Source organism: Phyllosticta citriasiana (genome assembly GCF_038021145.1).
Source record: "Phyllosticta citriasiana strain CBS 120426 chromosome Unknown IWZ02scaffold_7, whole genome shotgun sequence".
NCBI lineage: Eukaryota > Fungi > Ascomycota > Dothideomycetes > Botryosphaeriales > Phyllostictaceae > Phyllosticta > Phyllosticta citriasiana.
In genome coordinates this window covers 1,705,714-1,721,897 of record NW_027117284.1, presented here as the reverse complement: position 1 = coordinate 1,721,897, position 16,184 = coordinate 1,705,714, and the positions used below count along the sequence as shown (strand labels likewise).

The 16,184-nt window shown below is 54.1% G+C and overlaps 4 protein-coding genes across 4 annotated transcripts; 2 read left to right on the top strand and 2 right to left on the bottom strand.

Moving 5' to 3' along the window:
- Positions 1–2,960: 2,960 nt before the first annotated feature.
- On the bottom strand, positions 2,961–5,180 carry IWZ02DRAFT_378721 (WSC domain-containing protein; the record flags this gene model as incomplete). Its single annotated transcript, XM_066765006.1, has 3 exons — positions 2,961–3,691; positions 4,459–4,666; positions 4,713–5,180. 3 exons carry the CDS (start codon positions 5,178–5,180, stop codon positions 2,961–2,963), a joined length of 1,407 nt encoding a protein of 468 aa, XP_066622598.1.
- Positions 5,181–8,577: 3,397 nt separating this feature from the next.
- IWZ02DRAFT_433646 (uncharacterized protein) lies at positions 8,578–11,018 on the top strand (the record flags this gene model as incomplete). Its single annotated transcript, XM_066766309.1, has 4 exons — positions 8,578–8,993; positions 9,058–10,008; positions 10,065–10,813; positions 10,879–11,018. 4 exons carry the CDS (start codon positions 8,578–8,580, stop codon positions 11,016–11,018), a joined length of 2,256 nt encoding a protein of 751 aa, XP_066622597.1.
- Positions 11,019–14,120: 3,102 nt separating this feature from the next.
- Positions 14,121–14,336, bottom strand: IWZ02DRAFT_378875 (DnaJ domain-containing protein; the record flags this gene model as incomplete). Its single annotated transcript, XM_066765014.1, has 1 exon — positions 14,121–14,336. A coding segment is annotated over one exon (216 nt), but the record flags the coding sequence as incomplete, so codon positions are not given.
- Positions 14,337–14,921: 585 nt separating this feature from the next.
- On the top strand, positions 14,922–16,128 carry IWZ02DRAFT_283410 (uncharacterized protein). The gene is made up of 2 exons (XM_066763671.1): positions 14,922–15,260; positions 15,308–16,128. The coding sequence occupies exons 1-2, from the start codon at positions 15,248–15,250 to the stop codon at positions 16,030–16,032; spliced, it is 738 nt and encodes a 245-aa protein (XP_066622595.1). The 5' UTR covers positions 14,922–15,247; the 3' UTR covers positions 16,033–16,128.
- Positions 16,129–16,184: the final 56 nt, after the last annotated feature.

Below are 16,184 nucleotides of genomic sequence, written 5' to 3'. Positions count from 1 at the left end.
CACAATGTGGCTCGCGTAAGCCTCCAGAATCACACGCAGGACCTTGAGTAGCAAGTCTGGCAGTCTACCAAGCTTTGAGGGTGAGCCAGACACATCAAATCGCAAACTGCTACTTTGTGTCCTTCTTTTTGCGCCCCTTTTGTTACCACTGGCACCTTAAGCGCCTTTCGCTTCAGTTCGCAAAATTGAATATTGCGCGGTTGCGAATGAGAAGGCTTCAGGGCGGTGGACTTAAGTGAATCTGGTGGTATATAAACCGACTGCGGTGCGCCGACTTGGACTTTTCAACCACCACAATACATCAACCATCAGGCATTCGACATCACCATCACCCTAAAACGAGCCACACGATCTTCCTCTATACTCTTAATTCACCCTCAAGCATAAAACTTTCTGTAAGCTTGCTCTTTTGATCTTGATCTGGTCAATTTCTAACAGAAACACGCAGATATTCACACATCCACCATGGCCGTCAACAAGAAAGCCCTTGACAACGCCTATGATAGAGTCGCCAGCATCGACGAGAGCGCTTGCAAGCTTCTGAAGGCGGTCGATTCGAGGCTCGCCGAGATTGAGGAAAAGATCTCTGAGCTCGAGGACGAGAGGGAGCGCATCGAGGGCAACAAGCGCGAGCTGGAGGACGTCCGCGATGAGACGACTACTCTACTCAAAGATGAAGCCAAGATTGTGCATATGATGGCCGATGCGAACATTGGCCCTGACGATAAGGCATCCGGCTCTAAGCTTGAGTCGTTCGAAGATTATGCCGAGAATACTATCGTAGGTGCCATGGAAACCGTTTGCAAGGGCGCCAACTGAGCAGGTATGTCGTCTGGGAAGGGAAATTGTGATCTAAAGCTAACGAAAAAAAGCCTCATGCAAGCAGATTCTCGACGATGGCACAGACAAAGAAAGCAAGATACACTCGTGGTGGAATGATCACTCGGTCTTGGTTGGAATAGATGCTGCGGTCGGAAAGAAAGCCTTCGGAGTTTCCTTGGCACAATGTTTTTTGCATTTGAGTCGTGATTTCACATTCCAGGACCAGAGTAAGGTGGCTCAGATGATGGCCGAAGCCTGCGAATCGAACATCGGCCCTGGCGGCAAGGTATCTGGCTCCAAGCTCGAATGGTTCGAGGATTATGCCGAGAATGCCATCAAAGATGGCATTGACAAGTTTATCAGGCACTTGGATGACAGTGGTTTTCCACAAAATTCTTTACTTGTAACGCTCTCTTGACTTCTTCTTCGTTCATAGACAATGGCTCCAGACTTAACCAGCTGAAGCCTCGCGATGGGGTTGACGGCAGACCACTGACTTGAGGTCTTGGAGGAGAAGCAGCTACGAGGAATCGAACTAAACAAATGGCAATGAAGCTTTTCAGAGCGAATTCGATGAAGTTTACTGTATTGAATGCTCCAAATTTAGCCCAGAAGCCACGTTTTTGACATTCTGCTGTGTTAATGCGTCGGAAAATGACTAATCACTTCTGTCTACCTCCTCAAATCTCGACACACGCTGAACTACAATTCCAACGTATACCTGCCATAAGACCAGACGCCTCTGCTTCGTGACCGAATGGAAAATTGACATTGTATTTCAAGACGGTCCTCAGCAACATGTCCAACCAAGGTCTCTCCGAGCTCACCGTGGCCAATTCTCTTGCCAAGGTCGCGGACCTCAAGCTCCAGGTCACCGACCTCCAATCCAGCATCAAGGCCAAATTCAACAAGTTAGAGGCCAAGCTCAAGTACCTTCAACGCCGCAACGAGGATCTGGGAAAGCCGGGTCGCAAGGCTGTCGAGACGCTTCGCGACGAGGACGTGGTCAAAGAAATGCTTGTCGAGACAAACAGATCTTCTGAGTTCGAGCAGTTCACCAAGAACGCTGATGACTTGGTCGAGGAGCTCTCTGGAGAGCTTTTGAGTAGCCACTAAATAGGCCAGAGGCAGGATGGAGGAAAGACAGAGCGAGGGAAAATTGAAGGGTCTCTCTGATCGGGTTTTGAGTTGTTAGGAGACGTACTGGTGGGGGTTTCTTCCAAAGGCTAGTTTTTCTATGGAAATAGACTTGCTTCTCGATTAAATGACTCGCATTACCTTCCTCGCTAAAAGTGGTAGCCGTAGGCGCAGGCGCAGGTGGACCGCGCCGTTACTTGAGCGTAGCCACATAATTATCTACGGCGTCGTCGTGGACGCAACCTGAACTTTCCAACCACCACGAAACACCACAACCTCCTCACACTCTCGCAACACCACTCGCGAAACACTAAATCTCCCTCTTCAATCTTTTTACAACAAACCTTGTACAGGGTAAATCTCACAGCGAACTTCCACTCCGCCACACCCTCTAACACTTCAGGAAAGCGCACCACACACGATGGCCGACCCCTCCTACCCCTCCGTATTGATCACTGCCGCCGAATTCGAAGAGTCAAACATCAAGATCGCCAACCTGGGCATCAAGATGACGGAGCTCCAAGAATCTCTCCGCGCACGCATCGCCGCCAATGGGATCAATGAGTACTGTGAGAGTTTGGATAGCCGCTTCGACGGGTACATCGATTACACGATCAAGTTTCTGCGCGACGGGGACTTGGTCAAGAACATGATGGGGAACTGGACAGACAAGGGTCCCTCAAACTCCGAGTTGAACTCTTTCCTCGATGTGGCCGAGCTCTTGGTGAAGCAGGTTTCGGAGGATCTTGGTCTGTAGGGGCACGGGAAACATTTGCACTGTGTGGCGGGATGGAAGGAAAGTCTTTGAGGGAAACGGAGTTGGCGAAATGCACAATTGCCTTCGATATCAAGCCTCTCACAATCGAACTCAATCCACATGGCATCATTCGTGACAATTGGCACTGTTCTACTGCCTCAAAGGCAAATTTCCATCAGCGATTGAACCCACCATCAGAACACTAGACACAAACATCCATTCCCCCATCCCCCAACCCACCGCCTCACACCATCTTCGTCGAATTCGACGCCGCCGCCACCGCCGTCCCATTATTAACATAGACCAAAACCCTGTTAGAACCACCACACGCCTCGGTCGAATTGCCCGAGCAAGGATAATTGCAGCCCGCAGCAAGCACATCACTGCCAGCAGCCAGCAGACTACTTGACGGCAGCGCGTTGCCAGCCCAACACTCGTGATAGTACTCGGCTCCACAAACCGCGTAACCACCAGCCGCACACGCATCCAAGCACCTGGACACTGTCGTGCTGGCGACATCGATGCTCATCTGACTCGGCAGCGTGCGCGCGCCGTTGACGCTGTCGACGTAGCAGGCGGCGAGGTTCCACGTGCCGTAGCTGTGGCGCGCGAAGAAGGAGGGCGTCCAGACTGTGTCTTTGGTCACCGAGAGGCGGTAGCCGGCGCCGCATTTTTGCGACGCGTCTCCCAAGCAGGACATGGAGCAGTCGGAGAGCGACGTGTTGGTTGCGGGAGCAGAATTCCCGCACCAACATTCGGTCGAGTATTGGGTGCCGGCGTATTGGAAGCCGGCGGCGCGGCAGGCCGAGGCACAGAGCGCGGGCGTGTTGGAGCTGTTGGCATAGGCTTGGATCGGGAGCGGGTGCGGGTTGCCTGTGTCGACGTAGCAGCCGAGCGAGACGACGCCTGAGGGGAGGGGACCGGGAGTGGCAGATGCCGTGGGTAAGCTGGAAGAGGAGATGATTGCTGATGAAGCTGACGATGACGAAGTCGAGTTAGAGGCAGGAGTTACAGTCGGAGACGCAGACGCGGGAGCCGATGACGAAGAAGCGACGCCAGAGGTGCTGCCCGTGAACAACCTCGCGCCCCAGATTCCAGCGTTCGATACTGCTGCGCCAACGCCGCTCTTCATGTAGCATGGTCCGCCGTTGAAGGAGACGTCCACACAGCCGGGGGTCGACGCGCACTGGTTTATGCAAATGCCGAAATCATAAGGGTACGTCGGTGCTCCCAAGTCGCCACCAGCGTGGTCCACGCCGCACTCAATGATGAACGTCTTGTTGTTGGCAGCCGTGTAGATGGAGCCATCGCCGGATGGACACGTAATGGGAGAAGCTGATGCCACAGCAGACGAGGTGGAAAGCGCCGACGTAGCTGTAGCGTTCGAGGCAGAGGCCACCGTACTGGTGGCAGAAGCATCATACGTGCCGTTACGAGCGACGAGACGGGCCCCGAGGACGTTATTGTTGGTCTGAGGGGCACCCGCTGAACTCTTGAGATAGCAGGCCCCAAACACGTAGGACACATCCACACATCCAGAAGCGGCGTCGCATGCGGCTATGCAGTCCTCGAAAGAAGCCGTCGTGGTTGAACCCATGTCACCGGCATCTACGCATCATGTTAGCGTTACTTCGACTCGATTTTGATGACAGACTTACAGCGATCTGTGTAGCATTCGACCATGAATCCCTTTCCCATGGTGGTATTGTAGACTATGCCATTGGCCGCAGGGCAGGAGAGACCCGTCACCGTGGATGAGGCAGCACTTCCACTCGCAGTAGTGGTCGCTGAGCAGTTGGTAGACGACAGTGATGGCGCTGATGGTAGCGCATATAGATTGAGGAAGCCGTTTCCTCCGCAAAATTGCGTACTGTTAGCCACGCATTGCATGTTGCAATTGCCAGACAGCGAAACAGTGCTCGAACAGTCGACGTTGTTCGCGCAGTAGCACTAGATGGTGTCAGAAGTGAACTTTCGACTTGGAGCTCTAACAAACCTCTTGACTGTATTCAACTCCAAAGTATTTGTAACCGGCACAAAAAGAAGCGCAATTCTCGACAGTCATGCTGGACACGGACGTGCTTTTCGCAGAGAGGCCTCTGTTTACTGGCGAATCAGAGTAGCATCCAACGAGGCTAAAGTTTCCAGCCGTCTTGGGAGAAGACGGAGTAATAGCCTGAACCATAGTACCATTGGAAAAGAGTGAAAGCCGATTGGCATCGCCACAGATTTGCTTGGCGTTTCCTGTACATGCGAGAGTACATCCGCGGTCAGTAGTGTTGAAGGCCTTGTATCCGATCGTGTTGCCACACCAGCAGTCTGCTCCATTCTCCAGACCAGCAATTTTATATCCCTGTGCGGAGCAAGCAGCCGTGCAAGTCTCGATCGAGTTGTTGTTGCCGGAAGAAGCTCTTACTGCCAACGTCGAAGGCGTCTGGTCCGACCAGCATCCCTGGTAAGTCATTCCATTGTAAGTACCAGCGTTGGTAGGTGGGACGGTCGAGTTTTGCTTTGGATCAGGGTACGGGTCATCGCCAGCCTGTTGCCGAGGATAGCCAAAATCGTAGGCCTTTGAACCGTTGCTGTTAAAGTTGTCGAGGAACAGACGAGCCTGTCCGGCAGCGGAAGCAAACATGCATCCGGAGTCGTGACCGCAGTTGATGTAGTCAATGGTGTGGTTCTTGACGGGCTGCGGGAAGCGAGCAATGAAGTTGAAAAACCTCTCGTTACGATTGGCTCCTGTTGTACCTGGGGCGCAGTTGCTCGCGTCGTCTCCAAAATCCAAAAGACCGCGGGCGTAGGCGAGATTCTTCTTCCTGTAGTTTGCCAACACGCCAGCGCGATCAATTCCAGAACTCGTATTCACGAGGGCGACATTATACTGTGTAGGGTAGGCATTAAAACCATCCCTCCAATCATCGTATACGGTGCACGACGAGTAGTCCAGAGGACGATCAGTACTCAACCAGCCCCAGGAATTGGGATTTCCAATCCAGTAGACTACTGGAGTCGAAGATGATAAGGTACTGACTTCAGCATGTCGCTGGTTCATTTGCGCTCCAAGAGAATGCCCGGCGACAACAATCTGCCAATACTTAGTGACTTCCGTGAAAGACAATCGAAAGGAAAAACTGACTTGGTTGATGTTGGGGAACATTGCCTTGTTGTCGTAATACTGGTTAATTTGGTCGATTACAGCGTAAGAGGAAATTGTCTGGACCGAAGACGGGTATTGGTTGTACTGCCCACTGGCCCACTGGGAGCCCTTCCATACTATAGCGCTGGAGACAGAGGCGTTGTTGACCCAAGGGTAATAGCCGGTGTTCTTGTCGTCGCCATTGGCAAAGTAAGGTGCAATTACACCGATAGTGTCTTGATTGACTCCGGGTACTGTCAGTGTATTTAGGGCGACAAGCCTGAGAGCAGTCAGCGTCTGCACATGTTTCCTAGGTTTTGGACATACATTTGAGAAATGTAGGTCTGCGGGTCCCTGTTCAGTCCGTGAAGTACAATCACCGCACGCTTCAACTTCTTTGGGTCCGGTCGCCCATTATTGGTGCCGTTAAGGGAGGCATAATTGATCAGAGTCGTGTTCTGAGACTTGGGAGACTTGATGTTGAAAAAAGCGAGTTCGGTTCCAGGAACGAGCGGGAGAGTGCTCGAAATGTTTGGACCAGCATATTGTTGGGCGTTGCCAACTGCGGCAAAACCAAAAAGAGATTGCGCGCTTAGCAAAACTTTCAACCAAGTGCAATGCATGCTGAAAAGAATGTGTCAAAAGAGTGACCTGTGCCTGTGAAAAGGACCCTCTCGATGCGTCATTGGACTTTTAAAAGACGACCGTTCTTTGCTGGACATTGTCAATGCGTCACATTCGGCTTTCAGGGATGAGTGTGGCAAGGGAGTATCCATGGTAGCCTTTCGTGTAGGCTGCCTTCAAAGCCACAAGTACCCATTGCTCTGGAACGATCCAAGTGTATCAAAGGTATTCTGTAGACCTTGGGAGCCGTATGGGTTAGCTCGGCGTGCAATGGATCCCGTTCTCGACGAGGCCGGTCAGTTGCGTCTCCCTAGCTTCACCAAGTGGGCGACGGCAGAGCAGCGGCAGAGCGGGAGGCGAGCTGAGGGCACGCACGTGGAAATTAAGCCTTGAGGAAAAGCGTATGATAGACGGGGCTTTTGACAAGTATTGGAGTCGCGGTAGGCTAGTGATGCGCTAACACGCTCAGTCCATTTCTCGTCGATGCCCTTTCGGTAACCCCGGTATTCACGGGGCAGTCTGGACAATAGTTTTTCACTTAGCGTAGAGAATTGTGGCACGCAAAAGAGAAATCGGGGAACAAACCAAGCCATCGAAGCGGCAGTTATCAGGAAAGGGAGGCGACGCGCACCAAAAAAACAAAACAAAAAAAAAAAAAAAAAAAAACCCCTACAAGCGGGGCGATAAGGAGCGACCACCCATCTGCGATAGAAGGCAGAGTTGCACTCGATGCCACATCTCGTTGAACTAAGCCTTGGTCCGTGCAAGGGTGCCTGCTGATGCTGCTGCGCTCGTACAGGCCGTTTTGCAGAACCGGAATAGCCCACAACCATTCCGACGATAGGCCTGAAATTCTTCCAGACCAGATCCGCTTGTTTCAAGCTTCGTATAGAGCCAGCGGTCCATTCTTTCCGCTTGCTTGGGACGGCGTCGCTGAAAACGATTTTGCGCATGGCTGACGTCGAAAGCAGTTGAGTTTCTTTGACTGGACAATGATTGGATTCAGACGCGGATGACAGAGTGGGTCAAGGACCGCAGTTTGAAGAGGAATAAGCAGTGGGGCTTCAACGATGTCCGATATTCAACGCAAACATGACAAGGACAATTTGGTACTCTTGTTTGCATGCTGTGGAGCTGTTAGAACGATCAGATCAGGACGACTTGTGCCACTCGGAGTCTGGAGGAAAGAAAGCATAGGGCCTTCTTCGACTCGCTCGACCGCAGGGCCGAGAGGCCTGGTAGTAGGGCGACTAGTTACTGGTCATGGTTGGCGCCTTCGGTGCAACGCGTAAAACGCGCCTCACGCGACGCGAAGAAGCCGCCGATCAGGTGGCTCTGGCAACAAATTTGTCCCGTCGCGCTGATGAAAGATACCACTTCCGCGGTGAGGGAAGCCGTGGTCGCGCTGGTTCATCAGTTAAGTTGATGTTGTCGAAGCCGGGCTGAGAGAAGGAAGCGGTCCGGGCGCTGATGGAGGAGGTCCTGTCCCTGGTCAAGGCCTCCTGCCTAAAACAGAAGACGCTAAACCCGAACTACTGCCGCCCACAAACCGACCTCCGACGACGTCTCCACTCCCAACTTTCGCAACACCAATGTCGCGGACGTCTTTGTCGCCTTTAGAGCTGTATGCGCGTGTCTACTGACTTCCAAGCCAGCTTCTTCTTGCCTCAGACCGTGAACGCAGCGCTCGACATGGCTGTTTGGCCGCTGCTTACATCTACTCCAAATGTTTCTGGAGCTTTCTCCCCTTGGGCCAGCCAGCTTTTGCGTTCAGTGTCATACAGGGAATGTCGTCATCCGTTGAGTTCGGAAAGCCAGCAACGCGCCGCCCTCTGCTAAATCGCTCTCAAATAATTCTTGTCGAAACCTCGCTCAAGGCGGGCTTTTGCGAAAGCTTTCAGAATGAATCGGCTAACACACCAATGGAAAGGCTGCTCACTCAGCAGCTTATACTATACAATGGAGAATGAGTCTGACCATGAGCTGAGAAAGGGGCTGACACCACAGCCTTGCGATTCACCTGCCTTTCAGCAAGTTGAAGACCCAACGATACAATTCCTGAACTCACCATCCTGAGTGTGGATATAGATCTGACAGAAAAATGGCAGAGATCGTCGGCCTAGTCGCGAGTTGTGCTACTGTGGTTGAGATCATAGACAAGACTTGCAAGATGGCTCGGAATCACATACATTCGGACCGGACCATGACGAAAGAACTTGGCGCGTTGATTGCGAAACTCTCATCATACAAAGGACTGATCGAAGGTATCAAGCTGCAGGCGGAGCTCGACAAAGACGATGAAGGACGCCTCTCTGCGCTTGCCTGCGTGGACGGACCGTTGCAGGCGTGCCACAAAGCAACAGAAAGACTGGAGTACAGGTTGGGGCACCTCCCTCGCAAGGTGATATTGGGGAAAGTTGTATTCGGGAAGGTCATCGACGACGAGACAGCAGTACACTTGAAAAAGCTCAACGACACTTTCCCAGTACTCCAGCTCGCTCTTGAATCTGATCAAAGGTATGCCCATTATGAACCCTTTGGCAAAACAAGGGTTTCTGAGGTTTCTGACATCCTAAAAAAGAGTCATCAATTCAAAGGTGTACGAATATGTCATGAACACCGGGCAAGACGTTTCTGATGTTAGAGACTGGGTGTTACAGCAACGTGATGAACACGATGCTGCAGAGAAAGCAAGAGCAAGACAGAAGATGGAAGAATGGCTGGCCACAATAGATCCGAGGATGACCTTGGACTCTACTCTCAAAAACAAGTCCCGTGGATCTGGAAAGTGGTTCTTAGATCACGACTTCACTACCTGGATCAAAGACCCCTGCACCAGGAACAGTATCCTCTGGTTGCGTGGAAGATCCGGCATGGGGAAGACAACCCTTTTGTCGCTGGCGATCGACCACCTTCGGTATGGAATTGGACTGCACCAGAAATATGCGATGGCATTTTTTTACTGCTCCTACTCGGAAAAAGACACGCAGAGCGCAGAATCAATGTTGAAGTCCTACGTCCGACAAATCCTTGATCAATTTCCAGAGGCCGAAAATGCTCTCAAAGAGCATTACGAAGAGCTTGAGAAGGAGCGCGATCAGGGTGTTGCCAAGCGACTTTTTGGGAAGCTCGAGGAGAAGCGTGATCCTCAGCATCCTCTTCAAGGCGTACTCTCCGCTTTCGGGAAGGCACTCGAAAAGATTTGTGCACTTGCTGATCATGCTGTTTTGTTCTTGGATGCACTCAACGAGAGCGAGGGGGATGACGCTCTTTGCTTCTTCGAAGCTATCTCTTGGTGCCTTTCTCAAATTCCAAACTGTCGAATTATGATTTCCAGCACAGAGGCATTGGATCCATTCAAGATTTTTGGAAAATTCGAAGCCATGTTGGTTGACATGGAAGAGGTCAAAGTGAACGAAGACATTGCAGGCTACATTTCTGAGAATATTGACCACGATTATCGACTTCGCAGGCTTCCGCTCGCGTTGAAGGAGAGAGTCCAACACAAAATTGGATCAGAGGCACATGGCTCGTGAGTCAGCTTCGCCGTGTCTGTTTCAGAGGTGCGACTATCTGACAGACTCGCAGATTCCGATGGGCCGAATGCCAGCTTCATGCCCTGAAAGACAATGCCTTGTCACCGAGAACAATAGAGACTGCTCTGAACTCCATGTCACCAAAACTCGAAGACCACTATCTCCAGACGCTGCGAAATATCCCTGAGACTTACGCACCTTTTGTTGGCACAGCTCTCTTATGGCTACGATTCGCTGTAAGGCCAATGAAAATCGAGGAGCTCAGGGAGGCGATGACTTTGGACACAACGAATCCACTGGATGTGGATGAAAGATTATTCGAAGGCGAAACGGAAAGCATTTTGAAGCGATGCGGAAGCCTCATCAGCTACGACGCCCAGCTCCAACGCGCCCAACTGGCCCATGACTCGGTCAGACAGTTCCTCCTCTCAGACGAGCCGCCGGACGAATCGGTCGAAGTTTACTTCGAAGATGAGTCCAGCGACCAGGAATACCTCTGCTGCCTCATGGTCGAGTATCTCAGCATGCCACTGTTCAGCTCGGGGCCCTGCAAGACGGGTTCTCAAGTGGAAGCGAGATGGAAAAACTGGCCGCTGTTCCCATACGTGAGCGGTGCCTTTTTGGACAATCTCGCCTCGATCGGATGGATGACGACGATCGTGGAAGGAGACTACGCCGAGAGGACTCTCCAAGGATTGAGAAAGCTGATCATGCAGAACCTCAACAGCAACGGCTACGCGGTCGCTCAGGCCTACTTGCTAGAGCAACCCAATCGTAAATGGAATTCGGAACAGCTGCCTTGTAAGTAATCAGTTTTAGGATTGACAGTCGAACGGGCCCCTTCTCACTCACCTCGTTCAATCTAGTGGAAAGCGAATGCGTCAAACACTTTGTGTGGAGATTCGGAACCTATTTCGGTCAAAGACTTCAAATCGATCTCAGACTGTGGTACTGGCTAGACGATAACAACGAGGATCCGGAGTTCACAGCTTGGTACTATCGATGAATGAATGAATAAAAAAAAAGGGGGGGGAAAAAAACAAAAAAAAAAACACGATGCCAACAAAAAAGAAGCAGCTTCATAGTCAAACATACATGCTTCGCGCTCACAAATCATCATCTTCGTGGAAATCTCTTCGATCGCACCGCATGACTCATTGCAGACCCAGGCTCTCTGTCTAAAACGCAAGACACGACGACGACCATCCCACTCTGCACTTTCCCCCCTTCTCTCTCCGTTTCCCACGCTCGCCCATAAAGAGACAGACTGAGCGCCGCGCCGCGTCCAACAGGGTCTGGGACGAGGAAGAGAGCGGAGGAGTGCGCGCCAGTTACTCACTTCCTCCTCCTCCTCTTCACTGTCCTCCTGCTCCAATATCGACGCGGATGGAAAATAAGCAGACGAGCGGCCCAGAGAAGGGATGGTGAACGTGACGTGACGGGACATGACATGACGGGACGGCAGACTAGACTACATACGGCAGAGTAACAAACTCGCGAACCTGCTTCTGACGACCAATGAACCAGCTAGTTCAGGGACAGGAAGAAGCACGTCGTCACCACACGCTGCCAACCTACAGTACACTCTGGCTGGCTCGTCTACTCTTGCTCCTTCGAGCTTTTGCCGGCGCCTAAAGTAAGGAGCTTCAGGCTCCGTGCCGTCATCACGTTTTCTTTTCTCTTTCGGGTTCCGGTTTCATTCGTTTGTCAAGTCATTGTCGCTTTCATTCATTTCTCATGGACTTCATTTACCTCGTGAGAAACCAGCCCGTTTCCATATCCCCTCCCACTCCCCTCCCCCTTTGCTCCACCCATTCCCACATCCTCCATTTCATCGTCATCATCTGCAGAGCAAACAAGTCCAATCCCCCAGTATGACCTCCCCCTCCCACCATCCCCAGAAAGAGAGGAAAAAGAAGGAAACACCACATCCATTCGCCTCGCCACTTAGCAAAGTAGAATATCTGCACCCACCCCTCCAAAACCAGACCGACGCAGACTCCGATTCGCAAGTGCTCTAATTGACAGTCGTACGCTTAACAAGCGGAGGCCGCGGAATGTGCACATCGGGGAAGGGATAACCATCGCGTTCCCTCTCGCCCAACCGCCCGCTGAACCGCTCGCCCATCCGCGCCTTCGCTTCACCGGCCGTGTAGCTCATGTGCTGATGCACGCTGGGATGCGTGATGGGGCCCGGTCGCGGGATCTGGCCTCTTTTCCCCGCCGCCGCCGGCGGCGCTGCTGCTGCGTTCGCTGTAGAAGATGAGAAGCCGCTGCGTAGACGAGGGCCGAATATCACGTCGTCTAATGTGTAACCAGCAACGTCTGCGCGCGTGGCACCGCGTGATGTGGGAGAGGGTGCGGCGGCCGGTCTGCCGGCTTGCTTTGAAATGGGAGGTGGCGAGGTTTCCCAAAGTGAGCCGCGGCGGTGGTGCGGGTGCTGATGGTGTTGCTTATGCTCGGCGGCAGCGGCTGAATCGTAGTACAATGGGTCGACCAGTGAGGAGGCAGCAGCAGCTGCTGCTGGGGCGGCGCGGTCACGGTCACGGTCACGGCCGCGCGACTCGCGCTGCTGCTGCTGCTGCTCCGGATACTCCCGCTCCGGCGACTGCGTCATTGGTATCGGCCCGGCCGACGACATGTGCCTGGACGAGGCTCCCGCCGTGGGTCGCCCGCGACGATGGCTTTCCCGGGGCGGATCCGGGTCTGCTGCGAAGCTGCGGTGGTGCGTGTGGGCGGCCGGACGGCGGCTGGCGCGCGTGCTGGTAGGAGTGGGTCGATCCGCTTCCCGCGACGACCTCATTCGTTCCTGGCTACTGCTGCTTCGTCGCCGCGGGGTGGCGTCGTCGTCGTCGTCGTCGTCGTCGGTGGGCTCGACCACTACCGTGTGGTAGCCTGTGTTGTCGCCGAGGGACACCCCGCCGTCATCTGAGTAATGGTAAGAGTGGGACTTTGTGTGCCATTGTTCCCGCTCTGGTGGCGTGGGAGTCGAGGGAGTGCTGGGCGAGGAATACCCCGAGTCCATGGGCATGTCGCGGGGCTTTGACGAATTGGCGGCTGGTCTCTCGTATGCGTAGTCGTTTGACTTGGTAGGAAGCGTCTCGGAACGGCGTACTGGACGTGGTGCATCTCTGCGGTCGTACGAATCCATTGTTGCAGAACGTTCCAGGTTGACCTTGGCAGAAGAGTATTTGGACGGCATCGTGTCTGCCTTTTCGAGGGGTGGTCGGCGTCGAGGATCCTCAGGACTCGAGCGTCGTTCGTATATTTCTGGCATTTTTTCTCGGTGGGCGGAGCCATGGCGCATACCGGCCAATATTCTGTCCTTCTGCAGCTTTTCTGACGTTCGTCTCGATACGCTGGGACGCACTTTTTCGTAGGACCTCTTCGACGGTCGAGCGTCGTCCGAGGACGAGGTACCGCCGCGCGGCGTGGTGCGTGAGCTTCGAATGTACTCCATAGCTTCCTCTACCTTGGACGTGTAAGAATCGTCTCTATGCATCTTTGACGACCTGCGAGGGGGGCCCTCGCGGCGTCTCTGCTCATCTCGGTGGCGTTCCGCCTCAGCCGCACGACGCTCCGCCTCTGCCAACCGCTTATACTCGTCTTCTTCCCGACGCCTCTCGTCTTCTTCGTATCGCTGCGCCTCACTCCTGTGCCACCTCCTACGGTCCTCGTAGCGATCAGAGTCCTCTGCGTCCTCGTTGACGCGGGAGAATTTGTCTTCGGTCCCCCTCTTCTTTTCCTGTGAACGCGTCTTGGAATTTTGAGACCTCTCGTACTTGGTCGAGCTGGCGCCAAAGCTAAAGACGCGAATGCGTTCGCGGCGGCGGTCGGGGGAGGGTCCGCGCGAGTAGCTAAAGGAGACCTTGGTGGCGCGTCTTGGAGGCCGCGCTCTCGCGTCGTCGTAGTGACGCTCGTCGGAATCGTAGGCAGCACGCGTCTTCGGCTCGGGTCTCGAGGAAGTCTTTGTTTCTCGAGCAGAATAGGCTCCGCGCGGAGTCCTCACGTCGTAAGCGGCGGCGCGTGGCGAGTCCTTTGCCGGCTCGGAAGAGCGCATACCACGCTCGAGAGCCTCTCTTCGAAGTTCAGCCAGCCGGACTTGAGCATTGTAGCGTTCGCGTCTGTCCGTGTCGGCTAGAATCTCGTAGGCCTGCTGGATGCGGTGGAATTCGTCGGCCTTTTGAGCCTTTTCGGTGTCGGGAAACTTGTCGGGATGGCTCTTGAGGGCGAGTTTTCGGTATGCAGTTTTAATTGCGGCCGCGGTGGCGTCTTTGGCGACTCCGAGAGCGGCATAAGGGTCCGGCGGTAACGGAGATGCCATGGCGGTGGTTGCGGTGGGTTAGGAAGAGTCGGCGAGGGTGGTGCGCATGTGCAGCGGTGGAGTCAAGGTGGCTGGGGAAACGGTTGGAGAGTCGGAGAGGTTGGACTAGCGTGGGAAGGTGTAGAGGATGAATTGGCAGAGGGAGAAAAAAGGTTGAGATGGCCGTCTTTTGGTTGGAGACGCCGGGCTGAAAGGGGGGCTGACGATGGTGGAGAGAGGTTGGCGGTTGAGCGGAGGTGCCCTATGTGATGTGATGTGTGTGCCCTGACGCGTGCAGCCCTGACAGTGGGCCCACTGGAACTTTACAGCGAGAAGAGACCGTGGCGAGACGACGACGAGGGATTGGAGAAAATTGGCGGGCAGCGAGTGGGAGCAGAGCAAAGCAGAGCAGAGTAGAGCAGAGCAGAGCAGAGAAGAGCTGAGGAATGAATGCAAAGGCTGACGAGCAGCCAGCCTGTTTGGGTTTGGGCGTGGGCCGCGGCCGCGGCCGCGGCCGGGGGCGAAGCGGTGAGGACCAGGGAGGGAGGGAGGGTACAAGGAACGGACCTGACGGCCTTTCGCTCAACTGAGGTGGGTGGACGTGGTGTGACGACGACGGCCGGCGCTTCCAACTGAACTAACTGACCTAAGTGAACCTTCGATTATCCCCATCTGATTCGACCTGCGTTCCGTTCCGCATCAGCCTGCCAACGCTCTTCTCACCATGCGTCCCGCTGCTCTCACGACGGGTGGCAAGCCCTCAGGTCTGTACCTCTGTACCACGGCGACAACATTGATCACTTGATTGCCATCACCACCGGACCCTCTGCGCAATCTAGAAGCATTCCAGATGCATCCAGAGTATGCCCTCTGATTCTGCCCCGATCACTACTTGAGCCGTCAGCGTCCTCGAGCTTCCATCGCTCGCGACAATGTCACCCTCAGGTACGCTTCACGAACGTCACCACCAACCGCTCTAAACAGCAGCCCAGGAGCCGTCGCGGTGACGCTGCCCGAAGACGGTCCTCAGGGCACCTACAAATGCCAGGTCGACCACGCGTCCACCCTCTACTCCATCACCTGGTCTGGAACGACCACATGCCCGGATCTCTCCAACTTCCCCTCGAGCCTTGACCCCAAAATTCAAGTCTCGGCCGTCAATCAAAGTCCCGAAATGGTGCTCCTCTGGCAACGCTCTACTGCCGTCACTCATGGTGCTTTTGCTCACATTAGGCGTTTCAAAACGCACCCGCTGCCCGCGCTGCCCATGATCAAGCTGGCCCAACACGACAACAGCGACGCCGTGGCCGTCATCCAACACGAGTACCGCATCCTTTGCGAGCTGGCAAGTGTAGATCCCGCCCTGCCCATCCCAAGGGTGGCAGAAGACCCGATACGCGATCGGGGCGAGATCGTTGGATATCGGATGGAAGAATTACACGGGATGCCCTACCAATTGACCAAGTCTCCTCATTTGCTCGCCCGGGTCAAACACGCCGTCAAGCGCCTGCACGATGCCGGATTCTCGCACGGCGACCTGTCTCCTAGCAACGTCATGCAGGACAGCCTGGGTCGCGTCGTATTGATTGATTTCGGCTGCAGCGGTCGCCTGGGCGAGGCAGTGCCGCCGTGCATCCCCTATTGGATCTATCCACGCGATAGAATTACCAAAGACGAAGATGTAGCCAGGTTGAGGAGGAATCTTGATTTGCCTTAGGTGATGCTGATGGGATTCGTTGCAGGTGACGAAGAAGAACAACCTACGTGTGCTGTACTGATTGCCCCCGGCCAGCCCTTCATGTATCCTGTAGTTCATGCACCATGATGATGTCGACGACGACGATGCTTGCCATTGCCGGCCAGCCCTGC